General features: G+C 44.0%; 1 protein-coding gene and 2 non-coding genes across 6 annotated transcripts in view; 1 reads left to right on the top strand and 2 right to left on the bottom strand.

The window, feature by feature from the left end:
- The window catches only part of LOC135102700 (sodium-coupled monocarboxylate transporter 1-like), a 38568-nt gene that overhangs the window by 981 nt on the left and 18293 nt on the right, over window positions 1-19294 (top strand). For 3 of the 4 annotated variants that reach the window (XR_010269741.1, XR_010269740.1, XM_064008141.1), the window contains exons 2-10: window positions 213-523; window positions 1164-1297; window positions 2765-2953; window positions 3350-3504; window positions 9701-9841; window positions 10552-10770; window positions 12727-12845; window positions 13270-13424; window positions 13934-14271. Coding sequence is in view for 2 of the 4 variants with exons in the window: in XM_064008141.1 (XP_063864211.1) it covers window positions 307-523; window positions 1164-1297; window positions 2765-2953; window positions 3350-3504; window positions 9701-9841; window positions 10552-10770; window positions 12727-12845; window positions 13270-13424; window positions 13934-14271 (1667 nt within the window). In the remaining 2 variants the exon portion in view is untranslated. The remainder of the gene's footprint in view (window positions 1-212; window positions 524-1163; window positions 1298-2764; window positions 2954-3349; window positions 3505-9700; window positions 9842-10551; window positions 10771-12726; window positions 12846-13269; window positions 13425-13933; window positions 14272-19294) is intronic. The other variant, XM_064008142.1, reaches the window with a different exon arrangement.
- Trnam-cau (transfer RNA methionine (anticodon CAU)) lies at window positions 17400-17471 on the bottom strand. The gene has a single exon. It is a non-coding gene; the product is annotated as a tRNA-Met (tRNA).
- Trnam-cau (transfer RNA methionine (anticodon CAU)) lies at window positions 17554-17625 on the bottom strand. Its single transcript has one exon. It is a non-coding gene; the product is annotated as a tRNA-Met (tRNA).

Genomic DNA, 19294 nt, shown 5'->3' with positions numbered 1-19294 from the left:
AGTGTGTGTATGTGTGTCAGTGAGTGTCTAGAAAGTTTATTTTATTAGGATTATAAACATTGCATAAGTTTGATTTATTTCAAAACAGAAAATTTTCCTGTTGGTCTCTCTCTCTCTCTTTCTCTCTCTCTCTCTCTCTCTCTCTCTCTCTCTCTCTCTCTCTCTCTCTCTCTCTCTCTCTCTCTCTCTCATTACCTCCATTCCTCCTTCAGGAAGAACCACGCCCTCCTGACTTATAGGACCCAAACTCACCCACCCACCCACACACACACACACACACACACACACACACACACACACACAGACATGGGCTTCAGCGGGTGGGACTGGGCGGTGTTCGTGGCGGCCCTGATAGCGTCGCTGGGCACGGGACTGGCGGCGGGGTGGGTGGCGCGGCGCAGGACGGTGCGGGGCGACGCTAAGGGCACGGCGGCGGAGTTTCTGATGGGCGGCAGGACGCTCAACCCGCTGGTGGTGGCGCTGTCAACCATGGTGGGCGCCGTGTCTGCCATCACACTGCTGGGTGAGAGCTGCAGGAGGGACAAGGCGGAGAAGGGGGGTAAGAGTAGTAGTAGTAGTAGTAGTAGTAGTAGTAGTAGGGAAGAGCAATGATGAGTGAGGAAGATGAGGAGGGAGCAGTAGCAATAATGAAGGTAGGAGGAGGAGGAGGAGGAGGAGGAGGAGGAGGAGGAGGAGGAGTAATAATAGGGAAGAGTGCTGAAGGAGGAGCAGGAACAGAGGGGAGAAGAGGAAAGGGAGCATAAACACAAACAGAAATAGGAGCAGGAGGAGGAGGAGGAGCAACATGAAAGAACACTGAAAGAGAAGCAAGGACAGGGGAGAGGAGCAGAAACAGGAGTAGGAGGAAAAGCAAGAGTAATAAAGACATGAGGAGGAATAAAATCATTGAAGAAGAAGAATAAGTAAGAATGGAAGTGCTGAAGGAGGAGGAGGAGGAGGAAGAAGAGGAGCAGCAGGAAGAGGAGGAGTGATTAAGAAGCAGAAGGAGGAGTAGAAAACAAGTAACAGTAAAAATATGAATTAAAGTGTTAAAGGAGAAGAAGCAGAAATTAGAATATGATCATTGCAACAAGAGAAACAACTAGACTCTCTCTCTCTCTCTCTCTCTCTCTCTCTCTCTCTCTCTCTCTCTCTCTCTCCAGGCAACGCGGCAGAGATGTACGCCTTCGGAACACAGCTGTGGATGAACCATTTCGGCATAGTCTTGGGCTTCGTTTTCGTGCACCTGGTCAACCTGAAAGTGCTGTACCCGCTCCGCATCACCAGCGTCTTCACGGTGAGGGGCGCCCGACACCACCACCCACCACCCAACTCACTCGCGCCTTGTAATATTTAGTTCAGCTGTTGGTCGGGAGTGTGGCCTTTATATCGATGTTGTGATGTTACTCTTGGTGTGCTTTGTTTTGTTTTCAGTTGGTTATACTCTTTCGCTCTTGTTCTCTCTCCTTCTTCCATATTTCAGGCACTGTTTCTCGTTGTTCAGTTCAGTTGTTAGTGAGTGTAGCCTTTGTATCGGCGCTTCCTCATGTTTATCTTAATCAGTCTTTTTTTTTCTTTCTTTTTTAGTTGGTTATACTCTTTCGCTGTTGTTCCCTCTCCTTCCACATGCCCTGCACTTCTCTCCATTGAGTTCGGTTCAGTTGTTAGCGAGTGTAGCCTTTGTATAGACATTCGTTTATGCTCCTCTTAGTCTGTTGTTCAGTTCGTTATGCTCCTCTGCTGGTGTTCCCTCTTTTTCTTCCACATCTCAAACACTATTATCTTCGTTCGCTCCACTAGTTTTTTTTTTTTTTTTTTTTTTTAATGAATAGTACATTTCTCCAATTACACCGTCTTGTCTTCCTCTTCTGTATATTGTCTTTGTAACTGTATTAATTCAATTCTGAGGTGTTGTAATGTCACGTACATCACCTGGAATTGTAGCTTCGTGTTTTCAGTAATATGTTCTTGATTTCTTGATTATTTTGACCTGGAGGGAAGATTGAGTTGGATTGGGTGGAGCTAATGGTGTGGGTAAAATTGCTTCTTCCCGCCTTTTTTTCTCTCTTTTCTTTCTTTTTCTTCTTATTTTTTTTACTGGTCTTTCCTTTTCTTTCTCTCTTTTAATGGATGGTGTGGAAAAATTGCTTCTTTCTGTCTTTTATTCTTTCTTTCTTATTATTTTTTCTTCGTCTTTCCTTTCCTTTCTTTCTTTTTTTAATGGATGGTGTGGGAAAATTGCTTCATTCTACCATTTTGTGATTATTTTTTTCCTCCTTTCCTTTCCTTCTTTTCTTTCTTCACATGCATTCGTCACCTCATTCTCACGTCAAGGCCTCGCACCATCCTCACGTTTTCTTCAAAGTTGTTATTTCTCTTCGATGTCATTACTGTCTTGCCATTCCTTGTACATTTAGTCTCCTCATCCTTCCACACGCACTCCTGATTTCCCATATCCTTCCACAGCAGCCTTCCACACACTCCCACAGCATATCACCCACCATCCACCTCCACCTTCTTACACACCTTCCAGAACCTCCAGCATCTTAACACACCTTATCAGCATCTCAAACATCCTTCTCCACACCATTCCACGATCTTCAACACCCTTCTACACCATCTAACACCCTCAACAGACTCCCTGCACCCTTTCCTTCGTAACCTTCCCTTCTTAACAGCCTCAACACACTCCCAACACCATTCCCATCCTCCCCTTCCTATCGTTTTCCCCCTCAATTATTCACTATCATTCGCTTCCTAATAGTACATCGAGGGGCGTTTCCAGTCCAAGGCGCTGCGGTCATTTACTACCGTCTTCACCTTCCTCGGCACCTTCCTGTACCTAGGTCTCTGTGCCTACACGCCCTCGCTGGCCATGCAGACGCTCACTGGCCTGCCTACCTGGGCGTCCATCGTCATTATGGGCGGGATATGTACATTCTACTCTGCCTGGGTGAGACGTAGATATAGACTAGTGTTTTTATGCTCAGATTGAGAGAGAGAGAGAGAGAGAGAGAGAGAGAGAGAGAGAGAGAGAGAGAGAGAGAGAGAGAGAGAGAGAGAGAGAGAGAGAGAGAGAGAGAGAGAGAGATTACAACCTTCATTATCATAATTTTTTCTACTCCCTATTTCTTAATTTCTCTATCCTCCGTCAGTGCCTTCGTCAGAGAGAGAGAGAGAGAGAGAGAGAGAGGAGAGAGAGAGAGAGAGAGAGAGAGAGAGAGAGAGAGAGAGAGAGAGAGAGAGAGAGTCATTTAATCCATTACATCCATCCCCATCACCACCACTACCACCACCATCACCCTCTCTCCACCCCTTTCGTCAGCGCCTTCGTCACCTCTTCCCCCAGGGCGGCGTGCGGGCAGTGGTGTACACGGACATGCTGCAGGTATTGGTGATGGTGGTGGGCGTGGTGGTGATCCTGGTGACAGCCGTGATGGAGGTGGGCGGCCTAGGCAGGGTGTGGGAGGTCGCCAGGCAGCATGGCAGGGTGGAGCTGTGGAAGTGAGTAGTGGGGGAGGTGGAGAGAGAATGGGAAGGGGGAGGGGGAAGGGGAATGAGTAGGAGGGAGGGTGATGTGATGTTTTTTTCTACTTGATATATTAGTTAAACAATAATCTCCTACAATCCCAGTTTGGATGCCGAGGACTATCTGTAGCATGAGTTATTTAAATGACAAATAGATACACAAAAATAAACAATGAAGTTAAATGCAATTTACTGTATATTTACAAAGGTGGTTCCTCCTGCAGCCAGACATAAACATTTGATTGGAAGACCTGCAGGGACTTGGTGAGGTGCAGATCTGTCTGGCGCACAGTGGTATTCCGTAGTCTGCTGTAGCAAGGGAGGAAGGAGCGGAGGTAGTATTCCGTCCTCGCATAAGGCACAGCCATCTGGTGGTTGAGGGTGTGTGCCGCTCGGGTAGTGTGAGGTGGCGGTGCAGATGTGTTGAGACGCAGTGCTGACTGTTGCGGGAGTTGCATCCTGAGCACCGTGTACATCACACACCAGCTCGCCACGTCATGCCGCTGCTGGAGGGGATGATGGACAGATGTGGCTCTCTCAGGGGCTTTGCCTGACCAGGTGCTAAGGTATGATGGAAGGCAGGAGGTCCAGACAAGTGGCGCATCCTCCATCAGGGAGAGACTTTATGCCTTACACAGTGTGCTGATTCCATGAGCCCCCAGTAGGTGAGCAATACATCAAATATAGCTAAGTTTTCAGACAGCATCCTTGGCGACCTTCTTGACGTGGCTGGTAAATGTCACTTTGGAGTTGAACCTGACCCCTGTGAAGCTGACTGACTCCTGTAGGTGGATCTACCTGCCTTACAGGAGTATGGAGTGCTGGTCCCGGTTGACGGCATCCTGTTTTTGAGAGATGAGGACGGCTTGAGTCTTCGTTGCGAAAGAAACTTGTCACCTCTTGTCCCACAAAGAGATACTCTGCTGTGCTTAGTTGATGCAGATGATTGGTGGTGTTCGCTCATCTCAAAGGTGAATGTGTATATGTTCCTATCTCAGGGATCAACTGCAGGATGTCATTAAAGTACTGTACATATTCCAGAATAAAAGCCCGAGTACATTTCCTTGAGGGACGCTTACGTTGATGGTGTTCATCAGATAGGTGGCCGTTTACCACCACGCGCAGTGTTCTGTTGTGAAAGTAATCTTAGAAGAGATGTAGCAGGTCACTGTAGATCCTCAGGCATCTCAGCCTTGATGGTGATGCCTTAATGCCACTAGTACTTGTTGAAGGCACCTGCAAGAACGAAGATGTCTTTACCATGATGCAGGGAGTGGTTCCAGGCTGCTGATTGAAGAAGCAGACGATCTAATGCGGATCTCTCTTGTCTGAAACAGTATTGGCAGTTGTTGAGCAAGTGGTGAGTGTCAAAGAATTTAGTAATTTTGGAGGAAATCATAGATATAAATTTTTTTCCAACAAGAGAGAGGAGTGTGATGGGGTGGTAGTTTAGAGGGTCGCCTCTACACTTCCTCTTGTATAGTGAGCAGACTCTCGCCACTTTCCACTGAGATGGCCACTGCTTAGATGACAAGCATCTCTGAAAGATGTTACCGAGAGGCTCAGCAAGTTGTGTGGCACATCTTTTCAACAGGTGAAGACTGATGTTATCAGGTCCAAGGGCTTTCTTGGGATCAGCTTGCTGGAGTTGTTGTAGCACCACTTGTGTAGTAATGGTGAAGTTCCCTAAGGTGGCCTCAGTAAGACTGGGAACTGGAGACATACGCCTGGAGTCAGGAACTATCATTTTGGTGGAAAAGTGGGCAGCCATCACCTGAGCTTTATCCTGGTGGCGGGTGGCGATAAAGACATCAGGTGTTAACAGCGACGGGATGTTGTCGTCAGGAGAGAAGACTTGTTGTCACTTGATGCTGCTCCATCACTCCTTGTCACCCACAGATTGTCCTGTTAACTTTCGCGTGAGGTGATCTTTCCAGCTGGTAATTACCTCCTTCTAGACTCTGTTCATATTTTTACAGGTCAGTTTGTTCAGGAGTTTGTTCAGCTTTATGCGGCGGGACATAATGCAGCCAAGCCTTGTTCCTCTTATGAACTGCCTTCCTGCACTGAATTCAAACCAGGGTTGGTCACTCGGTGTAGACTTGTATGTCTGGCAGGCCACAAATCTTTTTTGGAGGGATAAACAGGATGTTAGCAAAGGTTCTTACTTGTGTGGTGACGTCACCTGTAAGCACGTCAGACCACACAATGCTGTCTAGTGTTGCCTTCATGGCATACCAATTCCCTCTGTCCCAGAGCCAGTTGGTGCGAGTCACTGTCTCATCATGACCGATGGCTAGTGTGATCTTGGAGAGATCAGCCAGGTGGTCAGAGGAACCAACTTTTGCTGGCGGGCGGCAAGTGACCATGCTGCTGGGCAGGTCGGTGATTACAGTCAAGTGAAGACACTGAGATGTGGGCGAAGAAGTTGATGTGGTTGGTGAGTCCAAACACCGTCAGCTTCTAGTGGAACTGCCTCTGTACGAGACACTGGTGAGGTCACTCACAATCATGAGATGCTTACAGGAGTGCTGCAGGAGTAAATCATTGCTGGTTGGTGGTGAGGTAATGGAGGGGCTCATCACCTTGCCACTGAGGCGGCAGGATGGAATCTTGGGTGTGTGTCCTCAGTCTGAACTTAATCATTTCCAGGTGATAGGGAAAATTGATGGAAAGAGTCTGGACAGCGAGGCTGTTGCGGAAATACAGAGCGACCTAAAGGCACCCTTATCTCTGTCGCGCCGGAAGCACCTAGAGTAACACATATCTGCCTGTAGTTTACCGGGACTGAGGAGTTGGGGAGGGTCTTTGTGGTGGCATTGGGGTCAGGGTGGTGTGGTAGGACAGGGCTGTGGATTAGGTCCCCAACGTTGGTCAGAAATTACAATGTTAGCAGAGATAATAGTTAGATGACTGGAAGTTGCCTGTGGGGCAGAGAAATTAATCTTTCTTTCCTTCTCTTTATTTTCATTCTTTCCTTCTCTGTCCATTTCCTTTCCTTTAATTTTCATAACTCCTCTTCCCATCTGTTCCCTTTCCTCTTCTTTCTTTTCCTTTACTTCTATATTTTTGTTCTTTATTAACAGCAGAGTGGCGCAGTGGAAGCGTGCTGGGCCCATAACCCAGAGGTCCGTAGATCGAAACTACGCTCTGCTAACCAGGAAAAGTTCCTTTTGGGACCAGAATTTAGTTTCAGCGATCATTTTAGCTTACTTTTAACCATCAATTTTGACAAAACTTAAGTAAGCGAAGGTAAAGAAAAAGTGACAGACCGTCGGCGTGCTAACTTCGAAAGACTTCGCATGCAGCTTGCATCCATAGACAGGAATGAATTGCTGGGAACATCATACATTAGCAAAGCATGGGAAGTGTTCGCTAAAAAGTTAAATGAAATCACGAATTTGTGTGTGCTGCTACGAAACAGACGGAAGATAAAGAACACCAAACAGAAGTGGTGGAGTAATGAAATCAGATGCTGTCTTCTGGCTAACAAAAAAACGTACCACAGATACAAATTAACACAAAATAATAATGAAAAATTAGAACACGACAGATTACGTAGAAAAACTAAAAAGCTGATCAAATGCAGCAAAAAAAAAAAATAAAAATAAAAAATAAATAAATAAAATAAAATAAAATAAAATAAATAAATAAATAAATAAAAGAATTAAAAAAAATAAATAAAAAATAGAAAATAAATGAATAAATATATAAATAAATAAATCTGCTGAAGCTCAGATCGTGAACTCGTGTAAAACGAACCTGAATTAATTTTACAGCTATGTAAAAAGTAAAGGTTTTAACATCAATCGGTCTATTAATAACAGAAAATGACAAACAAATAGAAAACGAAGTACACATGGCGAACACCAAGAACGATTACTTTTCATTATTTTTCACAACTGAAGATGTTCAGGGCAGCCTGCCAACCCTCGCACCTCAGTCACGAGGCACCACGCTGCCTGACTTCACCATCACAGAAAACGAAATCCTCTCGGTCAAGAACAGTATGAACGTAAACAAAACGCCCAGGCCAGACAAGATATCACCCAGGCTTCTTAAATGAGCAAGAAATGAGCTCGTGAAACCGCTTACAATTCAATTATTCAATAGAACTTTACTAGCGGGTAAAGTCCCCCAAATGTCACCCCAATCTTTAAAAATGAGATCAGTCACTCCCAGCCAATTACAGGCTGATCAGTCTCACTTCAGCAGTGTGCAAGCTGATGGAAACAATAGTCAGAGATAAGATTGTTAAAATACTTAAAAGAAAAGAAAATCCTGAAAGATTCGCAATACGGTTTCAGAAACAAACGTTTCTGCTTGACAAACTTACTAAACTTCTTTTATGAAGTATTTAACTCGTATGACGAGACAAAAGCAGTTGATATTATTTGTCTTGATTTTCAGAAAGCTTTCGACACTGTTCCCCATAAGAGACTTATCAATAAAGTAAAAGCTCACGGCATAGCCAGAGACACCTGAAATGACTGGGAGACTGGCTTTCTGACAGAAAACAGCGTATTGTAGTAAACGGAAGAGTCAGATTGGCATAATGTAAATAGCGGCGCTCCTCAAGACTCTGTATTAGGACCAGTACTTTTTATAATATACATTAATGACATGGATGAAGGAATTTATTGTAAAATAAGTAAATACGTATACGACACCAAAATAAAAAGTAAAGTAACGTCTGTGTCACAATGGCAGGAACTGCAGTGTGACCTCAATAAACTAACAAGCTGGGCAGAAAAATGGCAGATGAGATTCAATATAGAAAAGTGTAAAATTCTACATATCGGAAGCAACAATATTCAGGCGAGATGTGAAATGAATAACATGCCACTGTCAAGCGCTGAAAAAGAAAAAGATCTTGGTATTGTCGTGTCAAAAGATCTAAAACTGAGTCAACACTGCGCAGAAACAGTAAAGACGGCAAATAAATTATTAGGTTCATTGGAAGAACCTTCGAATTTAAATCAGAAAAAGTTATACCTACCTTATATAACTCACTGGTGTGCCCTCATCTAGAGTACTGTGTACAGTTCTGGTCACCGTATTACAAAAAAGACATTGAAAAATAAGAAAAGATACAGCCTAGAGTTCCTAAAATGATTCCAAGATTGCGTAATAAGCCGTTTGAGAAACGACTGGAAGAACTAATCGTATTTAGCTTAACGAAATGCAGGAAGTGTTCAAAATTTTTAAAGGTTATAGCAACTTTCACGTTAATAAATATTTCATCATTGATTATTCTAACCTAACACGAAATAATGGATTCAAGATTACATCCAAACGTTTTAAATTCCTCGAGGCGAAGCATTTTCTTTAATCGCAGAGTAAATATCTGGAAAAAACTTGCTATAGAAACCGTAAACAGTAATTCAATTGAATCCTTTAAAAATAAAATAGAAATACTTCAAAGTTAATCCACAACAAGCTCTCTTCTTCTCCGAATAATTACACATAAAACTGCAGTTACTAAAATCATTCTTTTATTTTACAGACACCAGTTTTATTATTAATGTGTTCACTTTCAGATAGGCGTATAGAATCCAACGTACGGTGAATAATTGAACTTCCTTTCATCTTTTCCTATGAAAATTCCACGTCAGTTTTTCCATACTGCATGGTATTTTTCCCAACTATTTTCATGCCAGCGCAAGCTGGAGGGAGTGGTGGTAGGGAGGAGCCTTTTGCTGTGCTGTCCTGTCTCTTTGCCCTATAGCTAGTTAGAAGTAGTTATCAAACAGCCTTGCAAGGACCTAAAAGTCTGTTGCTGTTTGGTTTTCCTTTGTATTTTTTTCTTTTTTTGTATTCCCTTCCCTTTCCTTTCCCCTCATTTTTCTTTTTCCTTCCTTCCTTTTCCTTCCCTTCCCTTCCCTTCCCTTCCCTTCCCTTCCCTTCCCTTCCCTTCCCTTTCTTTCATTTTTCCTCTTCTTTCTTCTATTTTCTTCCACTTTCTCTCTTTTTTCCTATATTTTCTCCCCTTCCCTTCTTCTCCTTCCCTTTCCTTTACCTTCCCTTCTCTTACCATTCCGTGCCAATCCTCACCATTCACACATTCCTTCCCATCCTTGCCAATCCCTACTATCACCCCTTACTCCCCCCACTCCTTTACAACACCACCCCTCAGCTTTCCCTCCCTCTCACAACCCTCCTCCTCCTGCAGCGTGGACCCGAATCCCCTGCAGCGTCATAGCCTGTGGTTGGTCACCGTGCAAGGCTACTTCCTCCCTCTGGTGCTGTTTGGGACGGGCCAGGCTCAGGTGCAGCGTGTTTGCTCGGTGGCCACGTGGAACAAGGCCGTTGGGTGAGTGAGGTTAGGTTCTTAGGTGTTAGTTCTCACGAGTCATGATGTGATGTTATGTTTGGTATGTTCGTTTATTTATTTATTTTTTTTCTTAAGGGAATTGCCATGTGTAGGACTCGTGGTTGATAATGATATGGAGAGTATGAGAAAGAGTGTGAGAGAGATTAGAAATAATAGCAAATACTAGATACGTTTGTGTAAAAGGGACACACACACACACACACACACACACACACACACACACACACACACACACACACACACACACACACACACACACACACACACACGATGCTTCATAACGAAGGACTTTTTTGATTTAGGCATTTGGGAACCGTTACCTCGAGTGGATGCTCTTCCTAACTTTGGACAGGATTCGAACCCGCGCACCTGAGGACCGCTGTACCACGGCGGTCCTTTAACCCATTTAAATATATTTGTCTTATCACCATACATCCTACGATTCTCCAGTGAATGCAGTGATAGATGAATGGAATAATCTCCGTAATCAGACTGTTAGTATTGAGTCATGAGGGAACTTTAAAAGATTTGATAAATTTGTGGTTGGGTATGATAGGTGGAAATGGGTAGGTATGTTTGATACTGGGACTGCCACGTGTAGGCTTCTTGTATCTTCCCTTATTTCCTTATGTTCTTGTGTTCAGTGTAAGGTTTCATCAATCCCTGGATCCTTACCATCTCCACCACAGGGCTCACTACCTCAACCTCGCTGTCCTCCTCACTGTGGTCTCCTGCTGCAACCTGATGGGCATAGCTATCTTCGCCGTGTACGCCACCTGCGATCCCCTGGCGACGGGGGCGATCCAGAAGGCTGATCAGATCGTGCCTTTCTACGTGATGGACCGCCTCTCCAGCCTTTATGGCGTTGCGGGGCTCTTCATGGCCTCCCTCTATGCCGGGGGACTGAGGTTGGTTAGGTTAAATTTTGGTGAAACTTTTGCTGTTGCCTTGGACATATCAAAAACTTTTGATAGAGTCTGGCACAAAGCTTTGATTTCCAAACTACCCTCCTACGGTTTCTATCCTTCTCTCTGTTACTTCATCTCAAGTTTCCTTTCTGACCGTTCTATTGCTGCTGTGGTAGACGGTCACTGTTCTTCTCCTAAATCTATTAACAGTGGTGTTCCTCAGGGTTCTGTCCTGTAACCCACTCTCTTGTTATTATTCATTAATGATCTTCTAAACCGAACTTCTTGTCCTATCCACTCCTACGCTGATGATACCACCCTGCACTTTTCCACGTCTTTTCATAGACATCCAACCCTTCAGGAGGTAAACATATCACGCAGGGAAGCCACAGAACGCTTGACTTCTGATCTTTCTAAAATTTCTGATTGGGGCAGAGCAAACTTGGTATTGTTCAATGCCTCAAAAACTCAATTCCTCCATCTATCAACTCGACACAACCTTCCAGACAACTATCCCCTCTTCTTCAATGACACTCAACTGTCCCCCTCTTATACACTGAACATCCTCGGTCTGTCCTTTACTTATAATCTGAACTGGAAACTTCACATCTCATCTCTAGCTAAAACAGCTTCCATGAAGTTAGGTGTTCTGAGACGTCTCCGCCAGTTTTTCTCACCCCCCCAGCTGCTAACTCTGTACAAGGGCCTTATCCGTCCATGTATGGAGTATGCTTCACATGTCTGGGGAGGTTCCACTCATACTGCTCTTCTAGACAGGGTGGAATCAAAAGCTTTTCGTCTCATCAACTCCTCTCCTCTAACTGACTGTCTTCAGTCTCTCTCTCACCGCCGCAATGTTGCATATCTAGCTGTCTTCTACCGCTATTTTCATGCAAACTGCTCTTCTGATCTTGCTAACTGCATGCCTCCCCTCCTTCCGCGGCCTCGCTGCACAAGACTTTCTTCCTTCTCTCACCCCTATTCTGTCCACCTCTCTAACGCAAGAGTTAACCAGTATTCTCAATCATTCATCCCTTTCTCTGGTAAACTCTGGAACTCCCTGCCTGCTTCTGTATTTCCACCTTCCTATGACTTGAATTCCTTTAAGAGGGAGGTTTCAAGACACTTATTCATCAATTTTTGACCACTGCTTTGACCCTTTTATGGGACTGGCATTTCAGTGGGCATTTTTTTTATTAGATTTTTGTTGCCCTTGGCCAGTGTCACTCCTACATAAAAAAAGAAAAAGGTTAAGTTAGGATTGGTTTTGGTTTAGGTTTACGTTTGGTATGGTTTGGTTTTGAGTTAGGTTAGGTTAACTCTTCATGGCCTCTCTACGCTGGGGAACTGGGATAGGTTTGGTTAGGTTAGGTTTGGGTTTCATTGAATCAAGTTGGGTTAGCCCTGAGTTAGGCCAGAGGTTCTCATCCTTTTTCATCTAATGCACCCCCTGCAGTTTTTCAGTATTGGTCACGTACTTTACACAGCATGCAGCAGAATGCAGTCAGGACATAAAATATGCCTTCAGAAACTCATCAATAATTAACAAATGTGTCCACGAATTTATCGGTCTGTGATGACAAAAATCTGCGCAGTCTATCAGTCTTTAAAATCTATTTTTAGATGTGTCCATGATTTAATCAGTACAGTACGTAATGACAACATTAATTGTCTGTGAATTCACGGATCGGTTCAGGTACTATAGTAGACCTGGCCTAGAGGAGGACAAAACAAAACAGAGGAAGAAATGTACTGGAAAGAAAGGAAGAAAGAAGGGAGGAGGAAACTATTGTGAAGGAAAAGTATACAAGAAGATAAGAGGAATAGAAAGGGTGTGTTTAACTCTCTCTCTCTCTCTCTCTCTCTCTCTCTCTCTCTCTCTCTCTCTCTCTCTCTCTCTCTCTCTCTCTCTCTCTCTCTCTCTCTCTCTCTCTCTCTCTCTCTCTCCCCCCGCAGCACCTACTCCTCCCAAATCAACGGTGTGGCCGCCGTGCTATGGGAGGGCATCTTCAGGGACGCGGCGTGTGTGGCGGCGCTGAGAGAGGAGCGGCGCCCCCTGGTCAACGTGGCAGTGAGTGAGTCTCCTTCTTCTGTAGTGCCCTTGTCCACTGTTTTTTTTTTTTTCTCTCTCTTTCCTTCTGCTGTGATTATTTCTTCTTTCCTCTTTCTTTTCCTTTTTCTTCTTTTCCTCCTTCTGCAGTAGCCCCACGTCCTCCTCCTTCAGAAGTAGAGCCACGTTCTCCTCCTCCTCTTCCTCTCCCTTATCATCCTCCTGCAGTAGCGTCATCTTCTTTCTCCTCCTCCAACAGTAGTATCATCTCTCTCCTCCTCCTCCTCCTCCTCCTCCTCCTCCTGCAGTTGTGTCACGTCCTCCTCCTCTTCCTCTTCCTTTTTCATGAAGTAGCGTCACGTCCTCTTCCTCTTCCTCCTCCTGCAGTAGCATCGCGTCCTCCTCCTCCTCATTCAGTAGCCTCACCCTTCCCTCCTCCTGGCCTGCAGGCGTGGTGATAGGCGTGGCGGGCATGGTCTCAGGTCTGGCGTGCACGTGGGTGGGCGGCGTGTTCCAGGCGGCGCAGACCATCTTGGGCACCATCAACGCCCCGCTGCTCGGCCTCTTCCTGCTGGGGATGTGCTGCCCCTTCGCCAATAAGACGGTGAGTCGAGTGGAGTGGTGGTGGTGGTTGTGATTTTGTTGCTGTTATTGTTGTTGTTGTTGTTGTTGTTGTTTCTCTTCTTTTTCTCCTTTAGTCTTTGGTTTCCTTATTTTTTTTCTTTCTCTTCTCGCTTTTTTCTGGTTCTTGTTCTTCTTGTTCTTGTTGTTCTTCTTTGTATTATTATTGTTATTATTATTATCATTATTATTATTATTATTATTATTATTATTATTATTATTATTATTATAATTGTTGTTGTTGTTGTTGTTGTTGTTGTTGTTGTTGTTGTTGTTGTTGTTGTTGTTGTCATTATTGTTATTGTTGCTATTATTATTATTATTATTATTATTATTATTATTATTATTATTATTATTATTATTATTATTATTATTATTATTATTATCATCATCATCATTATCATTATCATTATTATTTTCCTCCTCCTCCTCCTCCTCCTCCTCCTCCTCCTCCTCCTCCTCCTCCTCCTCCTTCTCTTCCTCCTCCTACAGGGCGGTGCTGTGGGTTTGGGCGTGTCTCTCGCCTTCAACATGTGGGTGTGTGTGGGCGCCATGCTCTTCAGCCCGCCGCCAACGACACTCCCCTTCTCAGATGAGGGATGCAACTCCTCCACATCGTTCCCTTCCTCCTCCTTCCCCTCCACCTTCTCTTCCTTCTCTAGTACTAACTCTCCTTCGTCTTCCTCCTTTGTGTCCTATTCCACATCGTTATCGTCTGTCTCCCATTCTTTCTTTCCTTCCATGGAGTCTACGTTCTCCTCCACATTTTTCTCTTCTTCCTTTTCCTCCTCCTTCCTTCCCTCCCTCACCACCACAGAACGTCCGGAAGAGTAAGTTTTTTTTTTCTGTTTTTTCTTTCTTTCTACACACAATGAATATTGATTCTTCTTTTCTTTTCGTCTTTTTTCTAGTTCAGTTTTTCTAACCCCCCCCCCAAACTGCTAACTCTGTACAGGGGCCTTATCCGTTCATCTATGGAATATGCTTCACATATATCGCTATTTTAGACAGGGTGAATCAAAAACTTTTCGTCTTATCAACTCTTCTTCTCTAACTGACTGTCTTCAGTCTCTTTCTCATCGCCGCAGTGTTGTATCTCTTGCTATTTTTTTTTTTTTTATGTAGGAAGGACACTGGCCAAGGGCAACAAAAATCCAATAAAAAAAATGCCCACTGAAATGGTAGTCCCACAAAAGGGTCAAAGCAGTGGTCAAAAATTGATGAATAAGTGTCTTGAAACCTCCCTCTTGAAGGAATTCAAGTCATAGGAAGGTGGAAATACAGAAGTAGGCAGGGAGTTACAGAGTTTACCAGAGAAAGGGATGAATGATTGAGAATACTGGTTAACTCTTGCGTTAGAGAGGTGGACAGAATAGGGGTGAGAGAAAGAAGAAAGTCTTGTGCAGCGAGGTCGCGGAAGGAGGGGAGGCATGCAGTTAGCAAGATCAGAAGAGCAGTTAGCATGAAAATAGCGGTAGAAGACAGCTAGATATGCAACATTGCGGCGGTGAGAGAGAGACTGAAGACAGTCAGTTAGAGGAGAGGAGTTGATGAGACGAAAAGCTTTTGATTCCACCCTGTCTAGAAGACCAGTATGAGTGGAACCCCCCCCAGACATGTGAAGCATACTTCATACATGGACGGATAAGGCCCTTGTATAGAGTTAGCAGCTGGGGGGATGAGAAAAACTGGCGGAGACGTCTCAGAACGCCTAACTTCATAGAAGCTGTTTTAGCTAGAGATGAGATGTGAAGTTTCCAGTTTAGATTATAAGTAAAGGACAGACCGAGGATGTTCAGTGTACGAGTATAAGAGGGGGACAGTTGAGTGTCATTGAAGAAGAGGGTCTGGAAGGTTGTGTCGAGTTGATGGATGGAGGAATTGAGTTTTTGAGGCATTGAACAATACCAATTTGCTCTGCCCCAATCAGAAATTTTAGAAAGATCAGAAGTCAAGCGTTCTGTGGCTTCCCTGCGTGATATGTTTACCTCCTGAAGGGTTGGACGTCTATGAAAAGACGTGGAAAAGTGCAGGGTGGTATCATCAGCGTAGGAGTGGATAGGACAAGAAGTTTGGTTTAGAAGATCATTAATGAATAATAACAAGAGAGTGGGTGACAGGACAGAACCCTGAGGAACACCACTGTTAATAGATTTAGGAGAAGAATAGTGACCGTCTACCACAGCAGCAATAGAACGGTCAGAAAGGAAACTTGAGATGAAGTTACAGAGAGAAGGATAGAAACCGTAGGAGGGTAGTTTGGAAATCAAAGCTTTGTGCCAGACTCTATCAAAAGCTTTTGATATCTCCAAGGCAACAGCAAAAGTTTCACCAAAATCTCTAAAAGAGGATGACCAAGACTCAGTAAGGAAAGCCAGAAGATCACCAGTACAGCGGCCTTGACGGAACCCATACTGGTGATCAGATAGAAGGTTGTGAAGTGATAGATGTTTAAGAATCTTCCTGTTGAGGATAGATTCAAAAACTTTAGATAGGCAGGAAATTAAAGCAATAGGACGGTAATTTGAGGGATTAGAACGGTCACCGTTTTTTTAGGAACGGGTTGAATGTAGGCAAACTTCCAGCAAGAAGGAAAGCTAGATGTTGACAGACAGAGCTGAAAGAGTTTGACTAGGCAAGGTGCAAGCACGGAGGCACAGTTTCGGAGAACAATAGGAGAGACCCCATCAGGTCCATAAGCCTTCCGAGAGTTTAGGCCAGCGAGGGCATGGAAAACATCATTACGAAGAATTTTAATAGGTGGCATGAAGTAGTCAGAGGGTGGAGGAGAGGGAGGAACAACCCCAGAATCGTCCAACGTAGAGTTTTTAGCAAAGGTATGAGCCAAGAGTTCAGCTTTAGAGAGAGAGATGTGATAGCAGTGGTGCCATCTGGTTGAAATAGAGGAGGGAAAGAAGAAGAAACAAAGTTACTGGAGATATTTTTGGCTAGATGCCAGAAGTCACGAGGGAGAGTTAGATCTTGAAAGGTTTTGACACTTTCTATTAATGAAGGATTTTTTGGCTAATTGGAGAACAAACTTGGCATGGTTTTGGGCAGAAATATAGAGCACATGAGATTCTGGTGATGGATGGCTTAAGTACCTTTTGTGGGCCACTTCGCTATCATGTATAGCACGAGAATAAGCTGTGTTAAACCAAGATTTGGAAGGTTTAGGTCGAGAAAAAGAGTGAGGAATGTACGCCTCCATGCCAGACACTATCACCTCTGTTATGCGCTAGACACACAGAGACAGGTCTCTGACACGGAAGCAGTAGTCATTCCAAGGAAAATCAGCAAAATACCTCTTCAGGTCCCCCCAACTACCAGAGATGAAACGCCAGAGGCACCTCCACTTAGGGGGATCCTGAGGAGGAATTGGAGCAATAGAACAAGATACAGATATGAGATTGTGATCGGAGGAGCCCAACGGAGAAGAGAGGGTAACAACATAAGCAGAAGCATTAGAGGTTAAGAAAAGGTCAAGAATGTTGGGCGTATCTCCAAGACGGTCAGGAATACGAGTAGGGTGTTGCACCAATTGCTCTAGGTCGTGGAGGATAGCAAAATTGAAGTCTAGTTCACCAGGATGGTCAGTGAAGGGAGAGGAAAGCCAAAGCTGGTGGTGAACATTGAAGTCTCCAAGAATGGAGATCTCTGCAAAAGGGAAGAGGGTCAGAATGTGCTCCACTTTGGAAGTTAAGTAGTCAAAGAATTTCTTATAGTCAGAGGAGTTAGGTGAGAGGTATACAGCACAGATAAATTTAGTTTGATAGTGACTCTGTAGTCGTAGCCAGATGGTGGAAAACTCGGAAGATTCAAGAGCGTGGGCACGAAAGCAGGTTAAGTCCCTTAGAGCGGAGTAGGTGCCCCTCCTAACCTCCAGCCGAGACAAACAGGAACCCGTGCCCAGTCGATGCCACTGTACCACGGCCGCCCCAAAAAACTACCGTCAGATTAGCAGAGCGTGGTTTCGATCCACGGACCTCTGGGTTATGGGCCCAGCACGCTTCCACTGCGCCACTCTGCTGCTACTTCTAGGGGGTTAGAGCAACTGACTCCTCCACACTACTTTGGGCGTGTAATAATAATAAAGAGAAGCTTTTCCTTGTTAGCAGAGCGTGGTTTCGATCCACGGACCTCTGGGTTATGGGCCCAGCACGCTTCCACTGCGCCACTCTGCTGCGCTGTTCATTTGTCTCGTTATAATTTTAACTTATTCTTATCCTTACAATAGACTTTCTCGTATTCGTCAACTTTGGGGCTTAAGGTGTGCTGAAGAATATTCCGTTTATATATATATATATATATATATATATATATATATATATATATATATATATATATATATATATATATATATATATATATATATATATATATATATATATATATATATACCATTAAAAATATACCTCAAGAAAGAAAGGAAATGAGAAAAAGAAGGTTGTAAGAAAATAAAAATGAAAAAAAAGTGATAAAGCTGATAAGGAACACTGCCGAGTGAGAATAAATATATTAATAAGTGATATTACATGATAAAAACAAAATGTTAAAGAATAAAGCTAATAAACAAGCAAATAAATAAAGGAATAAACATATAAACAATGCAATAATATACAGAAATTCCATATTTTTTTTTACGTAAGAGGGTCACCGGCCAAGGGAAACAAAAAAAAAAGAAGAGGAAAAGATAAATATCCCACTGAGGTACCAGTCCCAAAGACATGTCTAGAGAATCATCGAAATTTGAAACCTCCCTCTTGAAAGAGTTCAAGCTGTAGGAAGGAAAAAATACAGAAGCAGGCAGGGATTTCCAGAGTTTACCAAAGAAAGGAATGAATAATTGAAAATACTGGTTAACTCTTGCATTAGAGAGGTGAACAGAATAGGGGTGAGAGAAAGAAGAATGTCTTGTGCAGCAAGGCCGTGGGAGGAGGGGAGGCATGGTTAGCAAGATCAGAAGAGCAGTTATGGTGAATATAGTGGAGGCAGTAGACACCTGCCGAAACGATAATTACTCCCAGTGAGGTCTAAAGCACTGTTCAGGGGGTGCTGTGAACTTATCATTAAACCCAGCTGTGACCTCACTGAACGTTTCCCTTTGTGTCTCACAACACAAGGGGGCAGTCACAGCCTGCCCTCTAAAGACAACTCTCTTCCTTCACACAAAACTACAAGCACCTAATAACACACACACCCTTCACTCAAAAATTTTAAAATCATCATGGCGACTCCTACACCAGCCTCGGAGTCCCCATCTGGGGAGGGGACCGTAAATGTCCCCAGGTCGGACTGCCTTTCTGTTGACGACCCTAAGTGTCTTGACACCCCCCTCAACTTTTTCTTCATTAACTTCTGCAACATTCGCGGTCTAATATCTCATTTTCAAACTGTAGGACACCACCTCTTCTCTTCTAAACCTCATCTTCTTTTCCTCACTGAAACTCAGGTGTCTGAGGCAACTGACAGTAGCCTCTTTTCTGTTCCCTCCTACTTTCTCTATCCTCATTTTCGATCCAAAGCTGGATGCTGCGTTTATGTGCGCAATGACTTAACCTGCTCTCGTGCCCACGTTCTTGAATCTTCCGAGTTTTCCACCATCTTGCTACGACTACAGAGTCCTCTCATTTAAATTTATCTGTGTTGTATACCTCTCACCTAACTCCTCTGACTATAAGAAATTCTTTGACTACTTAACTTCCAAAGTGGAGCACATTCTGACCCTGTTCCTTTCGCAGAGATCTCCATTCTTGGAGACTTCAGTGTTCACCACCAGCTTTGGCTTTCCTCTCCCTTCACTGACCATCATGGCGAACTAGCCTACAACTTTGCTATCCTCCATGACGTAGA

The sequence above is a fragment of the Scylla paramamosain genome, chromosome 8, assembly GCF_035594125.1.
Source record: "Scylla paramamosain isolate STU-SP2022 chromosome 8, ASM3559412v1, whole genome shotgun sequence".
NCBI lineage: Eukaryota > Metazoa > Arthropoda > Malacostraca > Decapoda > Portunidae > Scylla > Scylla paramamosain.
Note: the sequence above shows the minus strand (reverse complement) of the source record. Positions and strands in the feature narration are given on the sequence as shown.